At 38.5% G+C, this 27,464-nt stretch overlaps 7 protein-coding genes across 7 annotated transcripts; 3 read left to right on the forward strand and 4 right to left on the reverse strand.

Annotated features, from left to right (window-relative positions):
* On the reverse strand, positions 1,290-5,145 carry LOC104745597. Its single transcript, XM_010466886.2, has 9 exons — positions 4,779-5,145; positions 4,386-4,462; positions 4,136-4,280; positions 3,970-4,040; positions 3,313-3,885; positions 2,591-3,190; positions 2,291-2,503; positions 2,058-2,204; positions 1,290-1,973 (listed from the first exon to the last, which is right to left on the reverse strand). Exons 1-9 carry the CDS (start codon positions 4,804-4,806, stop codon positions 1,809-1,811), a joined length of 2,019 nt encoding a protein of 672 aa, XP_010465188.1. The 5' UTR covers positions 4,807-5,145; the 3' UTR covers positions 1,290-1,808.
* On the forward strand, positions 5,820-9,339 carry LOC104745598 (chaperonin 60 subunit beta 2, chloroplastic). The gene is given in 15 exon segments (XM_010466887.2): positions 5,820-5,976; positions 6,194-6,405; positions 6,489-6,614; positions 6,697-6,834; positions 6,917-7,012; positions 7,100-7,342; positions 7,416-7,650; positions 7,755-7,924; positions 8,022-8,099; positions 8,188-8,259; positions 8,357-8,461; positions 8,556-8,648; positions 8,738-8,830; positions 8,907-9,030; positions 9,127-9,339. Coding segments are annotated over 14 exon segments (1,791 nt in total). The 5' UTR covers positions 5,820-5,976; positions 6,194-6,201; the 3' UTR covers positions 9,141-9,339.
* Positions 9,664-11,220, reverse strand: LOC104745599 (nuclear polyadenylated RNA-binding protein 3). Its single transcript, XM_010466888.2, has 2 exons — positions 10,174-11,220; positions 9,664-10,028 (listed from the first exon to the last, which is right to left on the reverse strand). Exons 1-2 carry the CDS (start codon positions 10,623-10,625, stop codon positions 9,971-9,973), a joined length of 510 nt encoding a protein of 169 aa, XP_010465190.1. The 5' UTR covers positions 10,626-11,220; the 3' UTR covers positions 9,664-9,970.
* Positions 12,664-13,701, forward strand: LOC104748170 (F-box/kelch-repeat protein At3g13680-like). The gene has a single exon (XM_019236673.1). The coding sequence runs from the start codon at positions 12,664-12,666 to the stop codon at positions 13,699-13,701; it is 1,038 nt and encodes a 345-aa protein (XP_019092218.1).
* LOC104745600 (lysine--tRNA ligase, chloroplastic/mitochondrial) lies at positions 14,283-17,872 on the reverse strand. Its single transcript, XM_010466889.2, has 14 exons — positions 17,553-17,872; positions 17,236-17,454; positions 17,014-17,125; positions 16,814-16,922; positions 16,657-16,714; positions 16,403-16,471; positions 16,207-16,314; positions 15,947-16,039; positions 15,744-15,848; positions 15,436-15,642; positions 15,270-15,364; positions 15,038-15,128; positions 14,719-14,895; positions 14,283-14,590 (listed from the first exon to the last, which is right to left on the reverse strand). Exons 1-14 carry the CDS (start codon positions 17,823-17,825, stop codon positions 14,498-14,500), a joined length of 1,809 nt encoding a protein of 602 aa, XP_010465191.1. The 5' UTR covers positions 17,826-17,872; the 3' UTR covers positions 14,283-14,497.
* Positions 18,460-19,479, reverse strand: LOC104748171. The gene has a single exon (XM_010469852.1). The coding sequence runs from the start codon at positions 19,477-19,479 to the stop codon at positions 18,460-18,462; it is 1,020 nt and encodes a 339-aa protein (XP_010468154.1).
* LOC104745601 lies at positions 25,408-26,025 on the forward strand. The gene has a single exon (XM_010466890.2). It carries the CDS (start codon positions 25,573-25,575, stop codon positions 25,927-25,929), a length of 357 nt encoding a protein of 118 aa, XP_010465192.1. The 5' UTR covers positions 25,408-25,572; the 3' UTR covers positions 25,930-26,025.

The raw sequence follows: 27,464 nt of genomic DNA on the forward strand, positions 1-27,464 counted from the left end.
ATGATCCTAAGAAGTGTTACATTGGAAATATAGAAAACATTTATACCTCGGCCGCAGATAAAGGTATTAATCATATTACAGAGTCATCCTCAGGGACATCCTCTGCCGCTTGACGACACAGCCACTGAAGAAGAACAAAGGCCCAAAGAATCTTAACAAGTTCTTGAAGTTGTAAATAACTCTTAAGAAGCACATTTGTGTCAGCGAAAAACGAAGTAGTAGCTTTGGTTTGAAAGAGACAAAGGGATTTGGATCATGGATGGATGAACAACAATAGTCACTTAGCTTCTAGTGGACTTGGAGAATAACAACCTACCCAAAACAAGTTCTTGTAACCCAAGAATTTGAAGCAAAGACAGAAAGAAGATGATTCGAAGCTTTTGGGAAGAAGACTACAAGATATGATAACCTCCATGGTGTTGGCACTTGGGTATCTGAACTTTGAAGCCTCATTAACAATCTACGAGATCATAGAACTCCATGACGAGAAACTCTTTATGCCATAACTTGGTTGAAAAGGTAACATTTTATCTGATCAAAAGCCGAGAAAATATAATTGGCAATAACTGGATAACCTTGTAAAAGAATTCGTAATCAGTAAGATGTTGCAATAGCAATGAGACGTATAAACAGAACAACAAAAGAAGAAGAAGTGACCGTTGCAGCCAAACCAATGCCGAAACCATCATTGCCTTACTCGCAAAGAGGAGTAGTGAAGACTGAAGTCTCGTGTTTTCCTAAATCGTTGAGCTTGACTCAAGTGGCTCCAAATGCATTATCAATCAAATAAAATGTATTTAAGTAACATGGATTTTAGGATTAAACCATCAGAAAGTCTCGTTGGTCTATAAGGCGAAGTGATGTTTAGAGCTTAATTGATAGCTGAATGTGTATAGCATAGTAATTCCTACCAGTTCCAGTGTAGAAGAGATGCCATTTATGCAGAAGTTAAGACTCTTTCCACCAAGGAATCAATCTGAAATTTACTACAGGTTTACCTTAAAGTTCCACAACTAACACCCTGATAACAGGTTTACCTTAAAGTTCCACAACTAACACCTTGACAACAGGGTTTAGCTTTAAGTTCCACAACTCTCTCTGACAAATTTTTGATTCTTAGCTGAAACAAACAGGCAATCTCAAGCGAAGCCTATCACGGCATGTACCACATCAGCTAACGAAACAATGCATTTAAATGGAGATAGTGCTGACAGTTTAGGTACTCTTCTTCAATCTATTGATGACAACTAGATTATGAGATCGGTTCATATAATTTAGGAGAGCGACACAAGCAAGAAAATGTGGCCAAGACCACCTTAGATTCTAAAGAACTCATCAAAGAGAGTCTGAAACCAAAACAAGAAAGAAAAGAAACGAAAAACGAAGAAGACAAACTCTGCCTAAAACCCAACAGAAATCGAAAACAAATCCCACCCTGCTTTTATCTCTTCTTTTTCTCCTCTAATTCTTCCCACAATTTAGTAGGTCCTATACGGCATTTTTACAGGGTAGGGATCAACAGAAAATGAAAATTAAAAAAAAAAACCCCAACATAAACTGTAACGACGATGCGATTAAAAGAAAAAGAAAATGAAAACAAGAAAGATTTGAAAGAAAAAATAACTGGGATTTTAAAACTTCTACGGGCAAAGAAAAGGAGGATCGCCTCAGGTACTAAAGCAGCTCCCTTCCCATGCTGCTTCAAGGCTCACGGCAGTCTTTTCTTCTCAAGAGAAACTATAAACGGGATTGTTCATATCTTCTCTCTTGTCCGTTTTACGCTCAAGCCGTGAGCAACATCCTCTAAACTAGCAACCATTTGCCACCACATCAACTGGGACTGGTTTAGCAACAGATCCATTCTCAGCAACCTTGACATCACCAGTTGTTTGCACTGCTGAAGGAGAATCTTTACTCGCTGAATCCGCAGTTGCAGATTCCTTTTTTTCTTCAGTCGTCTTCTCCTCACTTACCTGTTAAATTTTAATTCATTAGAAACATTCTGAGTTACATATGCTTAAATGAAAAAATTTCTGAAACTGTTTACTTGTTCTTACCTGTTTCTGGGTTTGCTGCTGCTTGGCTTTCTTCTCCAAGATAGTCTTCTGTCGAACCTCGTAGAATGAAAAATCATCCAAAATGCAAGTCTTACTGCTATGCTCCTTGAAAATTTTCACAATCTTCAAACCTTGCTCCAACTTGACCTAACATGATAAAAAGAAAAACTTTAGCATAAGAAGACTATGTTAATCAGTGAAATAAGCCATCAAGATATGTCAAAAATCTATACCTCTTGTGTGTCTCTGCTGTTGGTAACAGGTTTGTTCTCATTGTTCTCAAGAGTGATATGTTTCAGCAAACTGTTTGGAACATCCTTCACAACATGCCACTTGAGGGGGAAAGAGCCAGTCCACTTATCTTGCTGCCAGTACTCCACATTTGTGTTGAAATCTACTGGTCCTGTCATTTCAGCAAGACCAACAAATTGTCCACTTGCATTGACCTGAAAGGCAAAAATGGAGTATAGAGCTCAATATCATACAATGTTGTATAAAGATCAAACCATTAGATTTCAGAATTATGTACACACCGAGAAAAAGAGGAAGATGGGACAGCCGCCAGGTTTCTGCTGAGCTTCCTGGTATGCCGCAGCAAGCTTCTTGTTTCCATTTGGTGTGCTAGCCCAAACATTATATTTGATGCTCTTGTGCACATCATCTTCACTGTACGACTTGATGATAAAGAACATGGCATTTGCATAATCCACTGGGAAATCTTCCTTGTTGTACTGTTCTCTGTCAGGAACAACAACACATGAGGTATCCGCCTCCCCAATCTCAGTTACATTTGGTTCTCCAGTCTGCTCCTTAACCTCTAAGCTATCTTCTAAATTTCCCTTCTGGTTCTTAGTGCCCTTAGCTCTAGGTCCCCTGTTAAGTTCATTCAAACCATCTACATTGTTCTCATTTCCGTAGAAGTAACTGTTACCCCTTCCCCAGCTTCTGTATTTGTTGTCTGTGGTCACCCATCCTCTTCCATTTGATCTTGAATCATAACCAGAAGAACCATAACCCATACCAGATCTCCCTGTATTACCATACTGACCATACAACTTGTTTGCTGAATACATCCTGTTGTAGTATCCCTGAGTTGCACCATAGCCCGTCATTGATGCAGGCTGGTTCATACCCTGCATAGAGCAAAATTTGATTGATGGATCAGTTGACAAAATTGGAGGACATGAGCGACAATGAATATACCAGTAAAGCTATTGTGTCCATAAGTACAATGAATTAACAAAAGACATCATACCGTGTAGTGAGAATTTGAACGGTAGTTTTGGTTCCTCGATGAAGGTACAGTGCTAGATTTGGAATAGGAGGAAGCAATTCCACTACCAGACACAGGTCTCTGCACATCTGAGTACTTCGAGCTATCATGCCACGGGACAGGAGCATAATACCCATCATAGCTATACCTGGGATCCTGCTGATAACCAGTAGTGTAACCTCCTCCTGGAGCACCCATTCCATACAAATTACTTGAGGTGTTAAGTGCGGTCTGGTTAGTAGGTTTCACTGGAGCTGATCCATTGCTTCCTTTAGTGATACCAGCAGCAGAAGCAACATTATTGCTATCCGCAGGTAGTGTTTTCACACCAGCAGCTTTGTTCGCAGAGAGATCCCCCTGGGTAGGAGTAGCAACAGATGAAGCAAAAGGTCCACTGTTTGGAAAATAGGTAGGATACTGGTACTGCTGAGCACCAAACAACTGCCCATCTCCGCCAACCTGTGGGACAGGGCTTGTTGCTGGCGAGTAAGGAGGATATGCAGCATACCCGTAACCTTGAGGATACACAACAGTTCCGTTCTCTCCATAAATTCCCTGTTAAGATATTGAAACCTGTCAAGGAGAGAAAACATAAAGAAGATGAAAGGCACATCACAGAACAAGGCAGCAGACACTTACAGAATTCATGTCAACACCCTCAGGATTTGTGTAAGCTGAGTAGTCAGTCCACTCTTGACCACTCCCATATGCTGAAAGTTATAAAAGGACAAACTTGTCAGCATTGGTGAAAATCTTGTGAGATAATGTTTTATAGATTAGTGGGTGATTTAGAGGATGAAGGTACCATTATAATAATAGGGAGTGTAGGGAGTAGGAAGATAGCAAACAGAAGGGTCGGCAGCATCACTGGGAAGCATTGGTGTCAAAGATCGATCGTACGAAGGAACTTGACCATGAACATCAACGCCTCCATACTGGTACACAGCAGTCTGTGCATAACAATAACAAAGGAGTCGTTCTTGTTAAAAAAAACAGGAAGCTCAAAAGTTGCGAACAACAGAAACCAAAGAAAAAGAAAAATCTGGTACACTCACCTTCTTGTTAGGCTCAGGGATCTCAGAAGCTTTAGCTTGGGAGTCCAAAGATAGTTTCTGCAACAGATCTGCAGCTTCTGTAAACAAGGGGGTGAGTCAAGGAAGCAAAGACCTTCGTATAGAATTACACAATCAACCATTAGGATAGTGAAAAGCAAACACTTCTAACCCTAAAAAACTTATCAAATCAATCAAACCCGCCACAAAAGAATCGATTACAATCAATATCTCCCACGAGAAGCTTAACAATCACTAAATCTACGCAAAATATCAAATCAATCTGAAGAACAACTGAAACATCACTAGAAATCAAGATCCAACAGAAATAATAAAGGGAGAAAACGAAGAGATCGAGAAAGAGAAAAAACAACAGATCGATAAAAAAAAGGATACGATCAGCAGGAGGAGCAACGGTAGCCATGATAGGGTGATTCGACAAACGAAGATTTGGATAGATCCTTCTCGGATTAAAAGGGGTGGATGCGACCAATTAAAAGATAAAAGAGAGAGAGAGAGAAGAAGAAGGATAGAGAAAACCCTAAACGGAATCAGAAAAACCCAGATCGAATCTAGGGTTTAAGAGATAGAGAAGAGAAGAGAGAAGAGAAGAGAAGAAAAAAAAATTGGCCGCAGCCGCCAAGGGAGGGAGAAGGGAAGGAAGGGTTTTGCTTCGGGGAGGAAGAGGAAAAAAAGGGTTTTGTCTCTGTACCTCTCTTAGTGATTCAAATACATCCACGAATCAACCAAACCACCTCACCTCACCCTCTCTCTCTCTCTCTCTTTCTTTTTTCTTTTTTATTTTTATTTCTTCCACCTTAAGATATTTCCTCTTTTGTTATAAAAGACTATACACCCTTGTGGTTTTGGTTAATTTCCACAAATATCTCTTTATACATACTACTGTATATTTATTTCCCTTTTTTTTAATTGGTAATCTTGTAATAAATAGATAAAAATTTGTTGCCAAAAAATTAATAATTTTCATTATAAAAATCCAGCAAATTGGTCAAATTTTTAATAGTTTCCATTAAACTCTAATTTTTAATAGTGAAATATCTTAAATTATGTATTCAACTTTTTTATGTTTTTTGATCAACCTATTTAAAACCTAAAAGCAATTCATTTAAGATTAATAAAAAAATTAAACTATTTATTTCTTTTAGAGTAACTTACCAAAGATCAGCTAAGGAAGAAAGAAATAATATAATTTATTATACCTTTAGCTTTTTTTAAATGGGCCTATTTGATTTTCTTTGGTAGAATAATGGGCTTTGATTAAAAAATAGGAAATAGGCCCTATTCACCAAACCTCGAACTTGACCCAGGATCCGATTTACCCATCCGGCGTTCTAGAGTGTTCTTAAACAATCCAACGGTGAAGATTAGCTCGAAGTTTCAAGAGGCTCATTTCTTCTTTTATATATTTCAGAGAAAAATAAAAAAAAATCAGTAAGCAAAGTGCAGTCTTCATTGCTTCTTCAGTCGAGAAACCCAGTAGATAAAAAAAAAAAACCTACTTCCTTCTCTTCCTTATCCGCAATTAACATCTCCGGCGCCATCTCCCACCGCTTCTCCGTCGTTCCACCGTACGGTGAGTACCACTTTTTCTCCACTATCATGACCTCGTTTTCGTGCTCTAGGAGGTATAGGCTAGTTTTAATTGGTGGCTGTTGAGTATTTGAGAGTAGTGAGCTCTTGATTTTGGAATTGATTCGCCTTTTACATCTCTGTTTTTTGATTCTGTTGCCAGTTTTAATTAGTTACTTGTGGAGAATCTCTTGTGTAACTGTTGGATTTGATTTTTTCAGAATTGAAAATGGCATCGACGTTCACTGCCACGTCTTCCCTTGGTTCCTTGGTAGCTCCTAATGCTATCAAGTTGTCTTCTGCGGCTTCCATTTCTTCAAGCTCTTTTGGGAGGAGACAGAATCTGTGCCTAAGAAGGTCCCGTCCTGCTATAGTCTGTGCAGCCAAGGACTTGCATTTCAACAAGGATGGGACTACCATAAGGAGACTTCAGGTGACAATTAATGGAAATTTGTTTTTATCTGGAGTAAAAGATTAGGATTTGTTTATGATTTGTGATTACTCTTTTGTTATTAGAGTGGTGTTAATAAGCTTGCGGACCTTGTTGGTGTCACACTTGGACCAAAAGGTAGAAATGTTGTTCTTGAGAGCAAGTATGGATCCCCAAGAATTGTTAATGATGGTGTCACTGTTGCTAGGGAGGTATGGAATTTATTGTCTTTTTTCGCAGTTATGATTTTCGTTAAAAATACTTCTGTAAGCTCAAGATTTTTCTTCTGGTTAGGTCGAGTTGGAGGACCCTGTTGAGAACATTGGTGCAAAGCTTGTAAGGTAAGCAGCTGCAAAGACCAATGACTTGGCTGGTGACGGTACAACAACATCTGTTGTTCTTGCACAAGGTTTTATTGCTGAGGGTGTCAAGGTTGGTAAATTCTTTTTTTCAGCTTTCTCTCATGGAAAACTCGAAAAACACAGTAAACTAATTTTAAATTTGGATTTTTCAGGTGGTGGCTGCAGGTGCAAACCCTGTATTGATCACTAGGGGCATTGAGAAAACAGCTAAGGCTTTGGTTCACGAGCTGAAACTAATGTCTAAGGAGGTAGGTTATTATTTTCCTATACTCCCTTCTTAATGTGTTACAAGTCTACAGCAAGAGGGTCTAATAGTTATATCATGGGAACTATAGGTTGAAGACAGTGAACTCGCTGATGTGGCAGCTGTTAGTGCTGGTAATAACCATGAAGTCGGAAGTATGATTGCTGAAGCAATGAGCAAAGTGGGCAGGAAGGGTGTGGTGACCCTGGAGGAGGGTAAAAGCGCTGAGAACAACCTTTACGTTGTGGAAGGAATGCAATTTGACCGTGGTTATATCTCTCCATACTTTGTGACAGACAGTGAGAAAATGTCTGTTGAGTTCGATAACTGCAAGGTAACTTTTCTAGGTCCTGAGCTACCAGAATGATATTGTGATGCAGATGGCCTAACAATTTTCTACTATGCAGTTGCTTCTTGTTGACAAGAAAATTACCAATGCAAGGGATCTTGTTGGTGTTCTAGAGGATGCCATTAGGGGCGGATACCCAATCCTTATAATTGCGGAAGATATTGAACAAGAAGCTTTAGCTACTCTTGTTGTTAACAAGCTTAGAGGCACATTGAAGATTGCAGCTCTCAAAGCTCCTGGATTTGGAGAGCGCAAGAGCCAATACCTTGACGATATTGCCATTCTAACTGGAGGTAGGTGATTGTTTCTATATGTAGGTATCCGTCAATGTTCCCTCCTGTTTTGGAATCTTTTTGTTGATGTAATCTTGTCATGTGGCTTCTGTTTGTGTTCCCAGGAACTGTGATAAGAGAGGAAGTTGGTCTTTCCCTTGACAAAGCTGGAAAAGAGGTTCTGGGTAACGCTTCTAAGGTTGTCCTGACAAAGGAGATGACAACGATTGTGGGTGATGGGACCACTCAGGAAGCAGTGAACAAACGTGTTGTACAGATTAGAAATCTTATTGAGGTACATGTTTGAGTCAAACTGCATAAGAAATCTGTGATAGCTACTTTTTTTTGTGTGTGTATAGCCTGCTTATGCTAATACAACCATGGTTTTGCAGCAAGCGGAGCAAGACTACGAGAAGGAGAAATTAAACGAGAGAATTGCAAAACTCTCTGGTGGAGTTGCTGTAATTCAGGTAAATAATAGTAATCACATGGGCTTTCTTGGATTTGTATGACAGAAGAATGAGTTTAGTGATCCTGATTCTTATATTGTGGTTAAAGGTTGGAGCTCAAACTGAGACGGAGCTTAAAGAAAAGAAGCTGAGAGTGGAAGATGCTCTTAATGCGACAAAGGTGATTTCTTTTTATCCAGCTGATTGGGTTGATAGAGGAGCGTGCTATTTTCACTACTCATGTAATGTCTTAATTATATGACCTCATTGAGTTTCAGGCTGCTGTTGAGGAAGGTATTGTCGTCGGTGGTGGTTGCACTCTGCTCCGGCTTGCATCCAAGGTCGATGCCATCAAGAGTACCCTTGAAAATGATGAAGAAAAGGTAACTGGGACAATCAAGACTTTTCTATACTTTTTGGGGATTTGTGCAAATTGCTTTGCTCTTACTGCACTTTTCAACCATTTCCCACCTGTAGGTTGGAGCGGAAATCGTTAAAAGAGCACTGAGTTACCCTCTGAAATTGATAGCCAAGAATGCTGGTGTCAATGGAAGTGTTGTCAGCGAGAAGGTTATGATAACACAACATAAAAAGTCTCCATGTTTATTCAGCTCTTGATCTACGTAAGTTGCTTAAAAAACTGTTTTTATTCATTGCAGGTGCTAGCTAATGATAATGTGAAATTTGGTTACAATGCTGCAACGGGCAAGTATGAAGACCTGATGGCTGCAGGCATCATCGACCCGACAAAGGTCAGTTTCTCGCTTAACAACACTCTCATACTCTTTTTTGCTATCCCATCTGATAGATTGGATCTTTTCTATTCAGGTTGTGAGATGTTGCTTGGAACATGCAGCCTCGGTTGCAAAAACTTTCCTGATGTCTGACTGTGTGGTTGTTGAGATCCCAGAGCCAGAGCCAGTTCCTGCTGGCAACCCCATGGACAACTCAGGTTAGCCCACACATTCGGATTCATGAATACTTGACGGTGACACCAAAACTAAACTCATGTTTCTTCACCACTGATTCTTTGATTGCCTTGTTTCAGGATATGGATACTAAGATGTACGGACCAAGTTTGCTCTAAAAGTTGAGAGATAGGCGAGAATTCCGCAACAGAGAGTAGCTCACCGGGATACGGATTCCTTTAGCTTGCAAACAAATTTCTGTGCAAGTGTAATGATTTTTTAACTGAGAGAATAATGTGTTCATTAGATATCATATTTGGAATCATTTTGAATAAATCATCATTGTTCTTCAAAATCTCGGGATCTCTCTTAATAGCATACTCATACCGGTCGATCAATCCCCAAAGCCCATATTAAAAAATACGAGTGTCCCATACAACAGCCTAACGATAGGCATACTGTTCAACTTTGGATACCTAGAGAGGCTACAAAGCTTTGATCCTTCGCCCAATCCTTTCCCAATGACTGAACAACTCACGATTATGGATGGTCAGGGTGAACACTATGAAATATAATCATGGCGAGCAATTCTGATGATATATGTTCTAAGTTCCAGTATATGTGGTCAAGACAAAGATGTGTTTAAGCTGAGAGAACTTAGAACTTAAGACAAAGTATAATGCACAATTGCACATAGTGATTTCAAATTTAAAAGCTTCTTGAATCCGATTAAGAAATAAATCCATTAACTGGTCAAGTAAACAAGTGTAACAGAATGCAATTCTTTTAACAATTCTAAAACCGTAACCGTTGAATCGAGAATCATAAAACCTCAGTTGACCAAATGTGGATTCTACAATATGTACCTCAATGTAGTAGATGGATTCTAAATCCAAAGCCGCAAACTGAACAGAGCCAATTCTCAAGAAAGCTTCTTCACTTTTCACCATTGCCATATCTCTCCGTAAAACTAAGCCGAATTGATCACAGAATAACACAAACACAGCTTTGATCGCCATCATATCTTGTATCTTCTTCTTCGCTGCAAATAAAACACAAGGGTTTCAGACAAATAACAATCCAACTAATTCTCAAGAACAACAACATTGCTGTAAAGTTTGCAACTTTGAATCTTGAATTGGTAAAAGATTCAACATATCTACATATCAAGTTGATAGATGACTAACCTAGACTCGAATTCTCGGATCTCAGCAAGTTCTTTCCCCATCAAATCCACCCACTGTACTTTCTTCTTCTCCCTTCTCACACCACCATCAGCTGAATCTAAAACCTCCTTTCTGAGACTGCTCTTCAAGATTTCCCCATTACCATGACCTTCCTCTTCCTCTTCTTCTTTCTTTACCTCAACCTCAGTCAACAAACCATCATCCACATGATCAACAACTTCTTCCTCTTCTTCTTCTACATGTGCAGCATCATCATCATCATGATCGACAACAGTAGTAGCAGTAGAAGAAGACACTTGAGAAGAAGGAGGAGAGTTCTCCAATTTAAGAGAACCAGATGCGTAGATATGAGGAGAAGGCTTACAGAAACAGATGAAAGAAGGGCACTGGATCTTACAAAGCAAAACCCTCATCAAAACATATGTTGGGTCTTGAAAACACCACCCAATCATCAAATTCAAAACACACCACTCTGTCTTCTTCTTTGTAAAGTTAGAAACTTTCTTCCCCCATTGATGTGCCCAGATTGAGAAAAACAGAACAAAAACCAAAAGCTTCGAGCCGAGCGACAAAAGAGTTGGATTATTTCTGGATTTCTGAAACACACACAAAAGGAAAACAAAGAAAGAGAGCAAACAACAAAAAGGGGTTTCGAAGAAGAGTTAATAACCACCAAATATATATTTTTTTATCCAAGTTTCGATAGAATCCAAAGACCCATAAATTAAGCGTTGATCAGACGAAGAAGCAGACAAAAAAAAAAAGGACAGGGACCACGCTTTTTTTATACTAATTGCAATAGAAGAACAGATTCCAAATTGAGAGAACAATCATCCATGACCATATAAGTGTATAAGTAAGTAAAAGAAATCTGAGAGAAAAGGTATTTACTTTTATGATTTGTGTGAGAGACAAAGAATGACCAAGTTTTTGCTTTTTCTTCTTTCTCATAGACCAACAACAAGAAGAAGATGATAAAGTAGTTATTAGTCCTCGAATTTTTGCTTTTTTTTCCAGTGCCTCTAAAGGTGAAGTCTTTGGGTTGACAAAAACAAAAACTAAAGGTGAAGTCTTTTTATTTTCTTGAGCTTACTATATATTGGATTCTCTTTGTTGTTCAGAAGATATCAAATATTTTTTGTTTTGATATTTTTTTAACCTGTTAGATAATTCCTAAGAATAATATATATTTATCTACAAATTAAAATAATTTTAAAAACTTTATTTTTTTTTTATGTCTACCACTAAACCACATGCTTTCATGAACTTACTAATTTTGTTTGCAAATCATCTAAATAACAGGATTAAATTGTAGACCTTCTATTTACAATATGCAGTGTTGTGTAGAGAACATGTATAAGTATCAGCAGATCTAAATGTATAATTTGATAGCTCATGTCAAATCTAAATGATTAATGGAATAAGTCACACGAAGTTTCCACGTGAAGGAGAAGTATATATATCAAAAATTTTGATTTCTATGTATTTTTTTTCTTTAGTTGACAAATCTAGATATGATCTAGTAATACATATGTTATTTATATATGATGTATGATGAATTTATACACACATAGGTATGTAAAATGCATATAATGCGTGTGTCAATTAATAAAGAGAATAATGATGAGACATAGGATGCTTCTGAGTTCTGACATATATATATATTTCGAGATCAATCAAACTCAAAAAGCCATACAACTTGTCTCATCAACACATGTGTGAGATTTGCTTATTATTGTGTGTAGGCGTCAATCATTTATAAATTGGTCGGATACCATACATTCCAAGTTACCTCAATCGACATCTAAAGCTAAAAAAACCCACAAGCATTATTACCCTCTCCAAACAAAAAAGACTATAAATCCTTTGTATAATCCATCATACTTAACTTTCTAAATTCTAAACATTGGCTGCTAGCTTGTCTTTTTCAAACCAAAAAAAGAAGAAGAATAATTATAGTATAAAATTACTTTAAAATAACAACATTCGAAGCATTTAATGGAAAAGTAATGATTAAAGTTCTTTTTGTTTTTAGCTTTGTCCCTAACCTAAACAACAGGAGATCAACTTTGGTCGACACAGAATCAATTAGAAAATTAGCAAAAGTTTAGAGAGCTACAAGGGGAGCGTGTAGCTTCTTCTTTTATCATTCAGTGTTAATCTCTTCAGCACCTTGAACATGTGGCTAATTCATATGTTTTACGTACTTGAAACACCCTAGTTTTGAAGGTGTCTAATACATATGATGAGTTTTTGCACTTTCATTATGTTTCCTTTTCAGTGTTTTCCTTAATTACAAATTTAGAATCATTAATTTTTTTATTAAGCGAGAAAATAGATATATTAACAAAATAACAAAGTAGGAAAAGGAAAAGAGTTTTTCTAGAGCTGTGACGCATAAAATTAAAACTAATCGTATTCGTACCCTATATATACATTACAAAAATCGCAAGAACATCTGTTTGGATATTTGAAAACTTTGGAAGAAGGATGAGTTTCTCCGATCTTCCAGGGGATTTAGCAGATGATATATGCTCTAGGGTTCCAATGAAATCTCTAAGTGCAATGCGATCCACTTGCAAAACGTTAAACGATTTATCCAAAAACCATATGTTAGGTAAAGCAGCAAGGAAGCAAGAGTTTCGCGGGTTCTATATAAAGGATTTTAAGGTATGTTTTATGACGTTCGATCTCCAAGGAATCCGCGATAAATATAGTGGATACGTTTATCCACCTATGAAGGAAATAAGTATACTTGGTAAAGTCGAGCCAAGGAGAGTCTTTCACTGTGACGGCTTATTATTATGTGATACCGAGCAGGACTCTAAGGCTTCTAAGCTCGTGGTATGGAACCCGTATCTAGGGAAAACTTGGCGGATCCAGGACGGTTGTTACCGTTTGTTCAAGTTAGATTTGTATGCTCTCGGATACGACAAGAACCGTAACCACAAAATCTTGAGGTTTTTCGATTACTACAGTATGATAAAACCAAGTATTGCTAGCCAAATCTACGAGTTTAGCTCTAATTCTTGGAGAGATATTTCTGTCACTCCCGACGAGCATGCATGGTTTCTTGAAGGCTTCGTGTCTTTGAAAGGAAATACTTATTTCTTGGCTCACAAGGATGAACGTTTTTTACTCTGTTTTGACTTTACAACAGAGAGATTTGGACCGCGTCTTTATCTGCCCTCTAGCTCTTTTTCTGAAGAGCGTGTGACTCTATCTTGTGTCAGAGAGGAGCAGGTGGCTGTGTTATACCAAAGGTCTGAGACAGGTGAGTCCTCCTCGTCGATGATTGAGATTTGGGTTACGAATAAGATTGATCCCAGTGCGGTATCATGGAGCAAGTTTTTGAACGTTAATATAACAGCTGATCTTACTGGTTATCCTGTTGGTTTTCAAGCTGGAAGCTTCTTCATCGACGAGGAGGAGAAGGTCGCTGTGGTTTTTGATCTTGACGCGTATTTAGAGTACAAGTTTTTATACTACCAAACAGGCTCACATCATTGGAGAAGATGGATATATTAAATCTGTGATTGGAGATCGTCCCGATAACGGAGATTGTCACCCACTTGTCTTCTCTTCTTATGTTCCAAGTTTAGTGCAACTTCAAATCAACCGCAAAAGGAAAGCAAGATGTTATTAATTAGTTCAACTTCCATATCCTTGATGTGTTTCTTACTGACTTTCATGTCCTCTTGAAATAACCTGTTATTAATTTCTTCTCTTTTGGCTTTGTGTTCAGTATTATGTAATTAACTTGTGTTTTGCCATTGATCAAGAATTTGGCTGTTGCATCTTATTTTCATTGCACGAGTAAGAAAAGTACGTTTCAGCTGATCATGTTACTCGTTAGCTGTTTATAGTTTGTTGTTCTCTCGCATTCTCTTTTGAATCGTAGCTCTAGATTAGATGTAGGAGTTCATGTGGGAGAAGAGAGATGAGTTCGTAAATAGTTTCATTTGGCGTGTTTTGTTTATAAAAGAAGCTTAATGATATGATAGAATCTGTTTATGACAATATAGAAGAAGTCTATTAGTTTTTAGACTATGAAAGTTCCATAGACAACTTCAAAAACTATAATGGTCTTCCCCAAAAGGGGTTTAGAGTTTTCCGTATGACTTTTATGCTGCATGCTTCTCAAATGTGTCAAAACTTGAGAAGCTTCAGAAAACTGACAAATATGAATGTTGATTTGCTATCTAATTGCGTCTGTTACACATTCTTCCTTCCAACTTGCTGCTAGAAAAATCGCCAAAAAAGATACACAAGAATGCTATAAAAGCTACAACATGCATATTACCACTTTCGGCATAACTAAGAGTTACTGCTGAACTTTCAGAACAGGAAACGCAATCACGTCTCTTATACTAGCGGAGTTCGTCAGCAACATCACCAGCCTGTCAATTCCAAGCCCCTAAGAGAAACAAAGAAACAATATAAGTACTTGAGCATAAAAGGTTAATCCGGTCATATTATAGCAGTGTACTAACACTAAACTAATGTGATACTATTACTCTTAATTGTATAGAGGAAAGAAAATACCATTCCCGAAGCTGGAGGCATTCCGTATTCCAGGGCAGTGAGAAAGTCTTCGTCAAGGGTTACCTCATATGACTCCTCATCATCATCATCTTTCTTTGCATTTGGTTCAGGAGATTCCAGTGCGGCCTCTGCTCTCTTTGCGTTATGCTGCCTTACTTGCTCTTCCAACCGCGTCCTCTACCATATTTAAACAAATCACTCATCTTTTATGATCCAGTGTACACAAAGATAACTAAAAAAGCATATCCTTCACTATGTAGACTGTTATTTAAGAAGACACAAAATTGCAGGAATGTGGAAGGCTCCCTTATCCCATTACCTGGTCCACTGGATCAGTCAATTCAGAGAATGCGTTTGCCATTTCACGGCCACAGATGAACAGCTCAAATCTTTCAGTCAAACTTGCGTTGCTGTTGCAGACAAAGAAGCTATTTACACTTGGAAAATATATTATAACACAAGATGAATGATCTAGAAGATGGTAACAGTATTGGGAGAAAAGGTAAAAATCGAGTCAATGCCAGGAAACAGAGTTCTAGCAACAACTTTACCTGCGATGAGGCTTGGCCAAAGGAGATATTTCGATTGGGTAGTCCAAGACAAATGTCGGCTGCACAAGCTTTGGCTCTACAACAACTTCGAAAACCTGAAAACGCGAAATGATTTAAGCACATAAATCTCAGATTTGATAGTAAGTGTCAACTGAAGAAGCTTCACCTCATTAAGAAGATGGCCTAGGGAAGAGCAAGCTCTGATTCCGGATTTGTCCTTGGGCTCAAGCACGTCTTGGAGTGCCAGCAGAACTGTGTCCTTGGCATTTCCGATATCTTCCCCTATCACACTGAAATCGATTCCTGTAATCTCTTTAACGAGATTATGCATGGTTTCTCTCCTCCAAGGCCGTTCGAGGCAGATTTCTGTTCCCTGCACAGAGCAACCATAACTCAGTCTCTCAAATCACAACCAACATAGAATCCAGATGAGTTTATCTCCACACACTAGCTATGATGCCAGAGCCTCTTCACCTGGTAATCAATTGTTAGCTTCCCATGAACTGCCATTGCACATTGAGTGACGATTAATTCCGCCATGTCCATCATGCTCTGGTAGTCCGAATAAGCTTCATACATCTAAACAAAGCTAAAACTGTTATGGATCAGGGAACCATTAAAGAGTATGGAAGCACAAGTGATGCATACGATTGAGGAGAAGGCATATGTTGAACTACCTCGATGGTTGTGAATTCAGGATTGTGCCGTGTCGAAATGCCTTCGTTTCTAAATATACGACCAATTTCATACACTTTCTCAAACCCACCAACCTGTGACCACAAAGTGAAATCTATTCAGAGACAACATTTAACCTTCATACATATCTGAGATACAGGTAATTTTATTTTCCAGCCAAAAGTGGTGAGGTAATACAAAAGCAAGATAAGAAGAACGACAGCAAACGCTAAGAGATTTGAAAATACAAGATGTTTCTCACCAGCATTCTCTTCAAGTGAAGCTCAGTTGCAATCCTCAGGTATAGATCCCTCCCAAGTGAGTTATGAAACGTTACGAAAGGTCTTGCTTCCGCTCCACCAGCTGCTCCCTAGTTTTCACAAGTTCATCGAACAGACTCCTATACAAGAATTCTATATTAAACGAACATTTGAGAATGAAGGAGGTAGGCCACAAACCTGAAGAACTGGAGTTTCAACCTCCAAATATCCAAAAGACTCAACTGTCTTGCGTATCTCTGAAACGATCTACTACAACAAAACAGAAGAAGAGTATCACTGACTTGTAAAAATAAAATAACTCCAACAATCTTAAAATGAGAATCAACTGAAAAAAATCTATTGATACATCGTGAGGTAAGCATTTTGTTTAGGGATCGTACACCAAAGAAACTAAATGCTCAAATGAGAGTTCGAATATTCTGATAACATACTTTTGCCCTTCTCCGGAACACATCAGCCACTTCAGGATTAGCAATCATATCAACATACCTAGTAAGAAACACAGTAAGCGGAACCCAAATAAAAGTTATAGACTTTCATTTAAGAATCAGACCCACCAATTTTACTTAGATAGAAGACAGAGCTCACCGTTGACGGTAACGTTTATCAATATCAGTTAGACCATGATATTTGTCTGGCAGTGGAAGGAGAGATTTTGTGAGAATTGAAAAAGAATTCACACATATAGAAAGCTCCCCTGTAAAGTTCAGAGACCAAACAGTTAGTAAACAAACCCAAAAAAACAATGCTTCTCTATCAAGATTAATTATCTTATTCGAAAGTTCTACCTTTCTCAGTCCTCTTCATTGAGCCACTAGCACCCAAAATATCACCAATATCGATAAGTGCCTTCAACTGTTCAAACTGATCATCTGAAAGCCTTTCCTTCTCACAGTAAAGCTGCAAAGATTAGAAAATGAATAAGAAAATGTCACAGCCAGCTTCTAGTTAAATGAAAACAAAGCCATCTAATGATCTAAACAATAGAAAAAAAAGATATTGAATGAAACCTGAATAGTTCCAGAGTCATCTCTGAGAGTCAAGAATGCAAGTTTCCCAAACGCTCTACGAGCAACAACTCTGCCAGCTATAGAAACACGATCACTCTCATTATCTGATTCTTCACCATTAGCTAAATGCTTATATATCTCTTGAAGCTGATTTGCACTGTGAGTTTTTTCCCACTTATAAGCATACGGTTCAAGACCTTGACCTCTCAGTTCTTCAACCTATGAACCAAAAAAAAAAAACAAACATTGATCAAAAACCCAATTCCTAGCTCACATATTTGAATGAAAAGCTCACATATTTGAATTAAAAATCAAACCTTTTTAAGGCGAATGGAGCGGATAGCTTCACGATCAGAGGTTGAATTGGAAGAGGAAGCGGACCGGCGGTTGCGGCCGGAAGGTTTGGAAGTTTCAGTCGTCGTGGCATTGGAAGAAGAAGAAGAAGCTGCGGAGGCACATCGGAGCACCGGTGATAAGTGGTAGGATCTTCTTCCGTATATTGTGGTGGCGAGACGCGTAGAGGAAGAAGATAGACGGAGTAACTGCTTCAATGGCGTCGCCGTTAGACTCCATACCTTAAGTGCCTCCATCTCTCTCTATCTCTCTGTTTCTCGACTAGTGAGTGCTGCTGTGGATAGGTGAGAGAAGAAGACGGTTTAACTGGATTGGGCTTTGACTTTTGGACACTAAAACCCTAAGAAATTGTCAAAACCTCTAATTGTTGTTGGGCTTTTGATTTTCTGTCGGCTCTTCATTATTATTTTATTTGCTACATAACCTATAGAATCTGAGGTATTTAAATCTTTTTTGTTAGAATGAAAACTAGTAGATATCACAGTGCTATATAACAAGGATCAACATTTTTTTCAAAAATTGTTATTTAATATTGTAATTATTTTGTAAATCTACATATATCTTTATAAATACTCATTATTTTAGAATATTAAAATATTTTAATGTGTTTAATGTATATTACCATTTTATATTGTTTGTTTGTTGCATCATTATTTTGTAAAATGTTTTAAAATTAGCAATTATTATATTTTAATTGTGAGCAATAAAACCACATAAATTTAGTTTTACCAATCCGGCAATCCGTCAATGTGAAACATTAAACACATTTTTTTTTTTTCAACCAAACTATAATAATTAAAATAAAACTCCCAGATTGGTTGCCCAAACAGGAGGATACGAGTTTACAAACGTAGATTCTGAAGGTAGAGATCATGAGGAGCGAGCTAGGCAATCGGCTCTGACGTTGGCATCACGTGGAATCTTGGTGAGGGAAAATGAGGGATAGGAACTCCGAAGTAGAGAGAAATCCTCCAACAGAGTAGAAAAAGCCGGCCAATCTTCCGGCTTCTGCACCATTGCCAACAACTCTACACTATCCGTCTCGAAAGCTTGACAATCTACTCCAGCCACCAGTAAAGACTCCATAGCCCAGATCAGCGCTTGTAGTTCTGCATGTAATGGAGATATACTCCGATAATGACTCCGTGCACCCAACAGGATCGTTGTAAGCTCTCCACTGCAACACCACCAACCCAAACCCTGGAAGGGGTCTGTACCTTTCCATGAACCATCAATTTGGCATAGGAGAGAGGATGCCCTATCCTCCACAAAAGTCGGAGGTTCCAGATAATTCGCTGAGTAAGACTTGGCCTCCTCCCACAATAATTTATCAGTAGCTGCTTGATTCAAAATCTCAAGAGGCTCTACCTCAAAACCCTGGAAAACCTTTTTATTCCTATCTTTCCAAATTGACCAAATAATCCAAGGTAGTTGAATGCCTATATCCGAGACCCAGGATTGCGAAGACGCCCGCCAAAAAATAAAGTCTAAATTCGCATAAATCGATGTGTATGGAAAACCCCATGGGTCCATCCGGACAGAGGACAACTCCCAAACACCTCGAGACCTTGGACACTCAAAGAGCGCATGATTTATAGTTTCCACTCCAGAATTGCATCTCTTACACATGGTATCACAACGAACACCCCGATGTGCAAGACGTTCTAGCAATGGTAGAGTACCCGATCCAATCTGCCAAAAAAAGTGTTGGATCTTGGAGGGTACATCAAGTTTCCATGATTGAGCCCGCAAAGCCGTACACGTCGGCCCATACTCTACATCCATATTCAATTCCCGAGCTAACCGGTAACCGGATTTGACGGAATATTTCCCCGATTTAGTAAAATGCCAGATTAATCTATCCGGTTGGTAAGTTTTACTAACCGGCATACTCCGAATAAGTTGTATATCCCCCGGATAAAAAAACTCCTCCAAAGTGGGTAGATGCCAATCCTTAGTTATTGGATTAATTAAATGATTAACCATTAGACTCGGAAGCCACTGCCTCCCTCGACCATTTGCCGGCCTAGGACGAATATCCGGAATTCATGGATCACGCCACACCGAAATGGAATTACCAGAACCTACTACCCAACGCGCCCCCTGCACCACCAATTCCTTGGTGGAATAAATACTTCTACAAGCAAAAGACGGATTATATGGTTTTTTTGCCATAAGAGGATGTTTGTTCCTGAAATACCGACTTTTCATCACCCTAGCCATTAAAGACGTTGGATAGTGAATTAGACGCCAAAACTGTTTGGCCAACATAGCTTCATTAAATTGTTCCAAAGCTCGGAAGCCAAGGCCCCCTTCAGCTTTATCTTTGCATAATTTATCCCACGCAACCCAATGCATACCACAAGCTTTGTCATTGGATTTCCACCAGAAGGTGGAAATTGCACTTGTCAATTTAGATGTTAATTCCTGAGGTAGTTTATAACACGACATTACATGGGTAGGTAATGCCAATGCCACTGATTTAATCATAATTTCCTTGCCGCCCTTGGACAAGCATTTTGCAGACCAGCCATTTACACGATCATCCAGGCGATCCTTAACGTAGCTAAATACCTTAGTTTTCGAACCTTGAAGATTCTCAGGGATCCCCAAGTAAGAACCCATACCACCCTCATGAGAAATCCCAATAACTGATTTCAACTGGGTTCGAATATCCGGAATTACCTTTTTGCCAAACATAATGGAAGATTTAACCAAATTTACCTCTTGGCCTGAGGCTCTGCCATAGGTATCAATTATATCCATTACTGTCCGGCATTCCTGCGTAGTTGCTTTGCAAAAGAACAGGCTATCATCCGCAAATAGCAAATGCGAGACAGTAGGACTACCACGAGCGATGGTAATACCCGTCAATTTTCCCTCCCTTTCAGCCTTCTTAATATTAGCTATCAAAACCTCTGTACAAAGAATAAATGAATATGGTGAAAGAGGATCCCCTTGTCGTAACCCCCTCTGAGGTGTAATAAAACCTCTGGGCTGACCATTCAGAAGAACTTGGTACGACACTGACGATACACACCACATAATCCACGAAATCCATTTCCTATCAAATCCTAACTTGACCATAACCGCCTCCAGAAAATCCCACTCTACCCGATCATATGCCTTACTCATATCCGTTTTAAATGCCAAAAAATCCGAGTTACACCTATTATTAGTATTTAATCCGTGGAACATTTCCTGAGCCACCAGGATGTTATCAGTAATTAACCGTCCAGAAACAAAAGCTGATTGTGTTTCTGAAACCAAACGAGGCAAAATACGCTTCAGACGGAAACACAACACTTTTGAAATAATCTTATAGCTCACATTACATAGGCTTATAGGCCTAAACTCCGCCATCCGCTGAGGCCGATCCACTTTAGGAATGAGACAAATATTGGTCTCATTTAATAGCGGATCAAAGCTGCCAGTACGAAAAAACTCTTTAATTAAAGCCACTAAATCCCCTTTGAGAGAAGACCAGAATCTTTGAAAAAACAAAGCTGTCATCCCATCCGGACCTGGAGTTTTCTCCGGATGCATAGCAAACAAAGCTTGTCTGACTTCCCTTTCCGAGATATCCCGAACAAGATCTCTGTTCATCCCTGCCGTAACAATCGGATTCAACACTTGTAACATCTCAGAAATACCACCACCGTCGGATTTCTTAAACAAATTCTCAAAATATGTTGTAGCTATATGTTCCATACCCAACGCTGATTCATCCCAAACGTTATTTGCCCCAAATAAACCAATTATCCTATTCCGAACCCGCCTTTGTTTAGTGGATGCATGAAAATATGAAGTGTTTTTATCCCCAACCCTTAACCAAAATTTTCTGCTCTTTTGTTGCCAATAAATCTCCTCATCCCGATATGCCTCTTTCAATTTCCTCTCAATTCCCCGAATTTCTTCCAGAGAAACCGAATCATCCATCTTCGCGTCATGCAGAGCAGTCTTCAAAGAAGAAATAATTGATGGACCAGTACAAACATTATTTTTCCTCCACCAGGAAATCAAATTCCTACAGTTCCTTAATTTATCAACAAAACCCGGAACTCTAAATTCCGTGTCCGATTCCACCCAGATTCAACCGCTCCAGATAAACCCTCCTTACCCAACCATCGCTTGTCAAACCGAAATTGTCTCTGTCTCCTCCGGACCGCCGTTAAGCAAGTTGCCAAAATAGGACTATGGTCAGATCCAATCATCTCCAAATACTCTACCTTTGAATTTGGGAAAAGGGCATGCCAGTCTTCATTACCTAAAGCCCGGTCAAGTCGGCAACGAATCACTTGATTATTACACCGATTCCCACGCTAGGATAATTGGTCCCCATAACATGGAAATTCAAGCATCCCACAATCCTTAATCATTGAGATAAAAGGTTTGAAGGAAGAAGCTGACCGCAAGGCACCGCCCTGTTTCTCATGGTTTCCAATTAATTCATTAAAGTCTCCAATAATAAATCAAGGATCAATACGAAAAGATCCAATATCCGTTAATTTATCCCACACTTTTCCGCGGTGTTGGGGAACCAGGTCACCATAAACAAAAGATAAAAATACCAATTGATGACCAAAAACAGCTTTTGTATCAATTATACGGTCATTGTGAAATAAAACAGATAAATTAATTTCATCCTTATAAAATAAAACCAAACCACCACTAGCCCCTCGGGGTTCAACAGTAAACAATTTATTATAACCAAATTTAGATTGAAATTTTTGTAAAAAAGAAGAACATTTTTTTGTCTCTGATAAAAATAAAACATCTGGTCGATGCTTCCTCCACAAATCTCCCAAATAATTCTCTGTCAGATCAACCCCAATGCCCTGACAGTTCCAACTTAGGACCTTCACGTTTTAGCCGGCGGTTTCGGGAGAGCCCCCATCCTTATTCTTGCTGGTCTTACTCCAATGCTAACAGGTTTGCCATCCACAGCCTTGTTCCCTTCTTTCCCCCTCCCATTCTGTTTGTTACCATCACCTTTCGTAACCACCACATCGGGATTAAACTCACCCGCACCTGAATCTCCCAAACCCACACTCTCTTGTGCAGTCGCAATCTCCCCTTCTTCTGGAGGATTAGCATGCGAATTTTCCCCTTCTCCAAGAAGATCATCGTTAGCCTCATCAAACTCTAGACCTAACAAATCTTGATTAATCCCGTGAGGAGGAGAGCTCTCCATGGCTGTTTCTCGTGGAATAGTACCCTGATCCATCGCATCAGAATCATCACCCAGAAACACTTGAGATTGCTTCTCGATAGGACCACCCTTAACCTTATATAGTGGTTTTGGCCAAACTTTCCCTTTCCCCTTACGGTTAAGATGGAAAGAATTAGCCTGACCCATATAACCTCCCTGACTCCTTGGAACCTCACGGTTATCTCCTGAATCCCTTGCAACCGCACTATACGACCTTTTCTGATCTCTCGCTGAACCATGATAGCGAGCCTGATGATGAGGACCCGAACCATCCGCTCCAGCAGTGAACTCGAGAGCTTGGAAATCCAACGCCCTCTTGACAACTTTCCTCGGTTTCTCCCAACCACCATCTGAATGAAAACCCCCTGGATTCCCACTGCCTTGTTGTCGCGGAACCCCTCTCCTATCAGATTGCTGATCAAAGGCTTGCTTTCCAACATCCTTAATCATCTCTGGGCAAGCTTTCTCATCATGAGTAAGACAAAAAACAAATTTGACAAAGGCCAGTAAGTTTTTCATACTCAAGAGTTACCACCACTTCATCACCAGAATCAAACGGCACTAACAACTTAAAAACAATGGGATTATAGCCATTGACAGTAACACAAACACTGCCGGATTCTTCATCAATATCCCGGATGATACCAATCTTCTTGCCAATGGCCTCCAAGGTAGCAACCTCCCAAAGGTGCATTGGGATACCAGACACTCTCACCCAAAAGTTAATGGCAGAAGGGTAAGTAGAGGATACAATGGGCTCCCACTTAACCAAAGAGATCATCCAGCCATCGAAGTGATAAGGACCATTCTGTAACACTCCCTGAAGATCAGCTTCATCCGAAAAATTAAACTGAAATGTGCCTTGACCCAAATCAGCTCCCACCACTCTGTCTTCAAGCCGCCAAATCTTAGGCAAAGTGGACACCAAAGATTCAGTCCGCTGAACCACTGGGTTCATCAGTCTCCCAATAAGAGTGAGATCAAACTGTTGGATCCTCTCAGCCAAGACCGAACTGGGAATCTTGACCACCTCCGTACGCAGAAGAGATCCCTTGCCTTTGACAAACGTCGATTGAGCCATTGGAGAACAAAGAAACACCAAACGTAGCAACCAAACATGGACTAGCACCAGACAAATGAGAGAATGAAGAAACCAAGAACAAAGAGAGATGCTCAGACAGCGAAACTCCAACCCTCGCATATATATCACAACACTAACCATTATCCTAGAGAATCCATCAAATCGGATCGAAGAGATTCTCATCACACACTCGATTGAATCTGATTGTAACATTAATGCACAATCAAGTCTGTGCATAGAACTTACCATCGAGAGATCCTGAAAACCATTGGAGAATAATATCAACCAAATCCACCGTCTGATCCATGAAGAGAAAATCGCGAAATTAATCACCAATCGAATCAGAAAAGAAACGCCGGAATCACACCAAATCAGAACAAATAAAGTTCGATTATAACCTGGGAGTATAAAACCATCACATAGCAAATCAGAAATGCTCGAAAAGACCAGATTTTCCTCAGAGTACCCCGATCCTAACAATGAAGAACCCAATCTGCCCGAATCTAGTAATCGCAATCGTAATCGCAATCCCCGCGAATCCCATCCAAATCGGACATCATCAAAGAGTATTAAGAGCAGAACCTTAGGACCCGTGCTTACAGTCTCTGGTAATAACCCCGCGAATCTCCACCCAAAACCAAATCCCAAATCACACGCTCGGAATTTCGACTCCACCAAAGCGGGACAGGAAAATCCGGGAACCCAAAAAGATCCGCAAACCAGGCAAGGACCGTATCCAGTAGATCCACTCTTTGAACAGGGAGAAACAGATTTCCGATCTGAACCCCATTAATCGAGACATACAGGGAGAGAGAGAGATCCACTTCTCTTCCCCCAATCACACCCAGTTCGAACATTCAAATCGAAGAATTAAACATATTTTTTATTCACAGATTGAGTAATATATATATCTTCGTTTTAAAATATTCAAATCACAACACATGCATGAAAAAATTTACATATTTATTTATCATATGTATTATATGATAATTCAAAACAATTTGTAAATAAATTAAATAAAAATATGATAGGAGAATCATAATTTAAAATCTTAACAAAATCTTCCAAATATAGTTATTAAAATAATAATTTAGATGCTTAGATAGAAAATCTTACTTTTAAAAGTTCTGATTGGTTTAGAAATTTTAAAAATTAATTAATAATTTTCGTCCATAATTAATTGGAGAAAGAAATTTTTTTTTTGGAAATTAATAATTATTTAAAAAAATTCTATTAGTTTAATATTGAAATTATATTTTTACCGTTGCTGAGAAATTAAACATTTGTCTTAAGACTAATGGCATGATAATGTAATTTTTTACACTTTATAAAGTTAGTTTTATATTTTACTTTTCAATTAATATAGTAGAATAATGATCAAAATAAATAGAAATTGGTTATGTATCTGATGATTATTAAATAAAAAATAGCAGTTTTAGATAAATTAAGTACTTAAATGTTGTAAAAGATAAATAAAAAATTTTAAAGAAATAAATACATGTAAATTTTGGCTTATTTATTTTTTCCTCTAGGTAAACAAACAATGTGAATATTTTGCTGCGAAAAATAATGATATCACAAGCTTCACGACATGTGCAAGACTATAATTAACAAAGTAAAAAAAAAAAAAAAAACATAAACCACGACCTAGTTCTGTAAAGAAGACGGAAAATAGAGGATTTTGTTGGCTATGGTGTTTAGCAGCTCGGCAGTGGTGACGGTGGCGAACGTTTCCACTGAAAAGTGGCAGCGGATGAGGAGAGTTCCGTCGTCGGAGTTGTTGAATACCCAAGAGCTTATGAAGGTGGCTTGTTGCCTCCCTCTTTTTCATTTTGGTATCTGTGTATGGGAGTTTATGTGTTTCCCCATATGTGATTATGATTCTGATGATTATTATTATGATGATGATGATGATGTCGGTGATGAAGATGTGTTTGCTATTGATCATAATAGTAACAGCGATTATGATGATTATTATCATGGGTCTTCTTCAGCATCTAGTTCGGATTTTGATGATGACTATTACCATTACCCGGACTCAGATTAATTAGACTAGTTAACTTCTGTTTTTTTACAATCTTACTGATTCCTTTGGTATTGTTGTCTTAGCTAATTAACGAGGTGTAATGTCCTAATTATTAATTTGGCATTTCTTGGATACTCTAAATTTACTCTTGGATATTCAATACAACAAGAATCAGATCACATTACAAGTTATAACCCTTCATCCGTAGACCGTATGTTCATTTTCTTAAACTGACTTGTTTCCTTAGTTTTGGATATGTACTGAATCTACTGATGGTGTAATTACATTGCATGACATTCTCCAAGATTTGTAGGAACAAGTCAAAATTGGATTCAAGGCCTCTCTATGATTCGATCTAATAATTCAACTAATAGGAATAAAGTGAAAAAGTCACATTTTCAATGTATTCGCCCGAAGACAATATGCATACATCCATAGATTGACGATCATGTCAGGCATATATAATTATTTATACAGCCAAATGGTTAGCGTACTATGATACTATAATGATATCAGTCATTTGGTACCCTCCAAGAATCTATCGAATTAACCTATGGATTATAAACGTTCAAATCATGTTTTCACCTCTATCCAATCATAGTTAGTTTTTGTAGAGTATCACTTTTCACATGTTTTTGAAATGCTTATGAATTTTGGTATAGGAAGGATCCCTCCACTATTCAAAAAAAAATAAAAAAAATACACGTATGATTCGCATTGTATGTCCATTTTCCAATAATGGAGTCATTAAACAGAATATAAGAAAGGGGGATACGATGAGAAAAACTTGTGGCTCCACCTCCTTTCGTGTGGTCATATACCATCATGTCACACTATTATCATACTAACTTTTTCCCCATTATATAAAATCTATATGGCTCCATAAAATCATAATTCTTTTTTACTTGCTTTTTCTCTCTCCTTCAATCATGCCCTATCACAACGTTGTGTTGTGGCTTTTATTGCAATTATAAGTTTTGGATAGATAGCCTTTCGCTTTACCGACATTCCGGACTAGTCTAAGTCTTAACCCATGCGTACTAGTAAAATATAGATAAATTTTTGGAGACACGTACTCGGGGATGGCTTCTTTGTTCTAACTAAATGGGGGGAATAGATGATCTAGTTAATAATAAATGAGAGCACACAATTTTTTTTACAAACTTCAGTCCTTTAACTTACTTCCTAGCTAAGACCGAGTTCAAAAACTAATCCACTAGAAACAAAAGGTAGCTCCGTAGACCGTAGCTATACCATTGCAAATGGGAATATGCATCAACATCAAATCTTTTAATTTACCGCTTTGCTCTATGGAAAGTTCTATTACATGAAACGAAACATGATTTTTTCATAGCTCTACTCTGTGAAACCTGTAATAAGGGTCACTAATTAAACCTAAGTGCACTAGCCACTAGTATTCGGTGAGGTACATCCATAACCTATGAGAGACTTCCTAAATTCCTAATCTAAGTTTTCTAAATCAAAAGAGACTTCCTAGTGTTATATTTCCGTTTCTAATATTAGGTCTGATTGGTAACGTGATCTAAGCTGTACAG

The sequence above is a fragment of the Camelina sativa genome, chromosome 15 (genome assembly GCF_000633955.1).
Source record: "Camelina sativa cultivar DH55 chromosome 15, Cs, whole genome shotgun sequence".
Classification (NCBI taxonomy): Eukaryota; Viridiplantae; Streptophyta; class Magnoliopsida; order Brassicales; family Brassicaceae; genus Camelina; species Camelina sativa.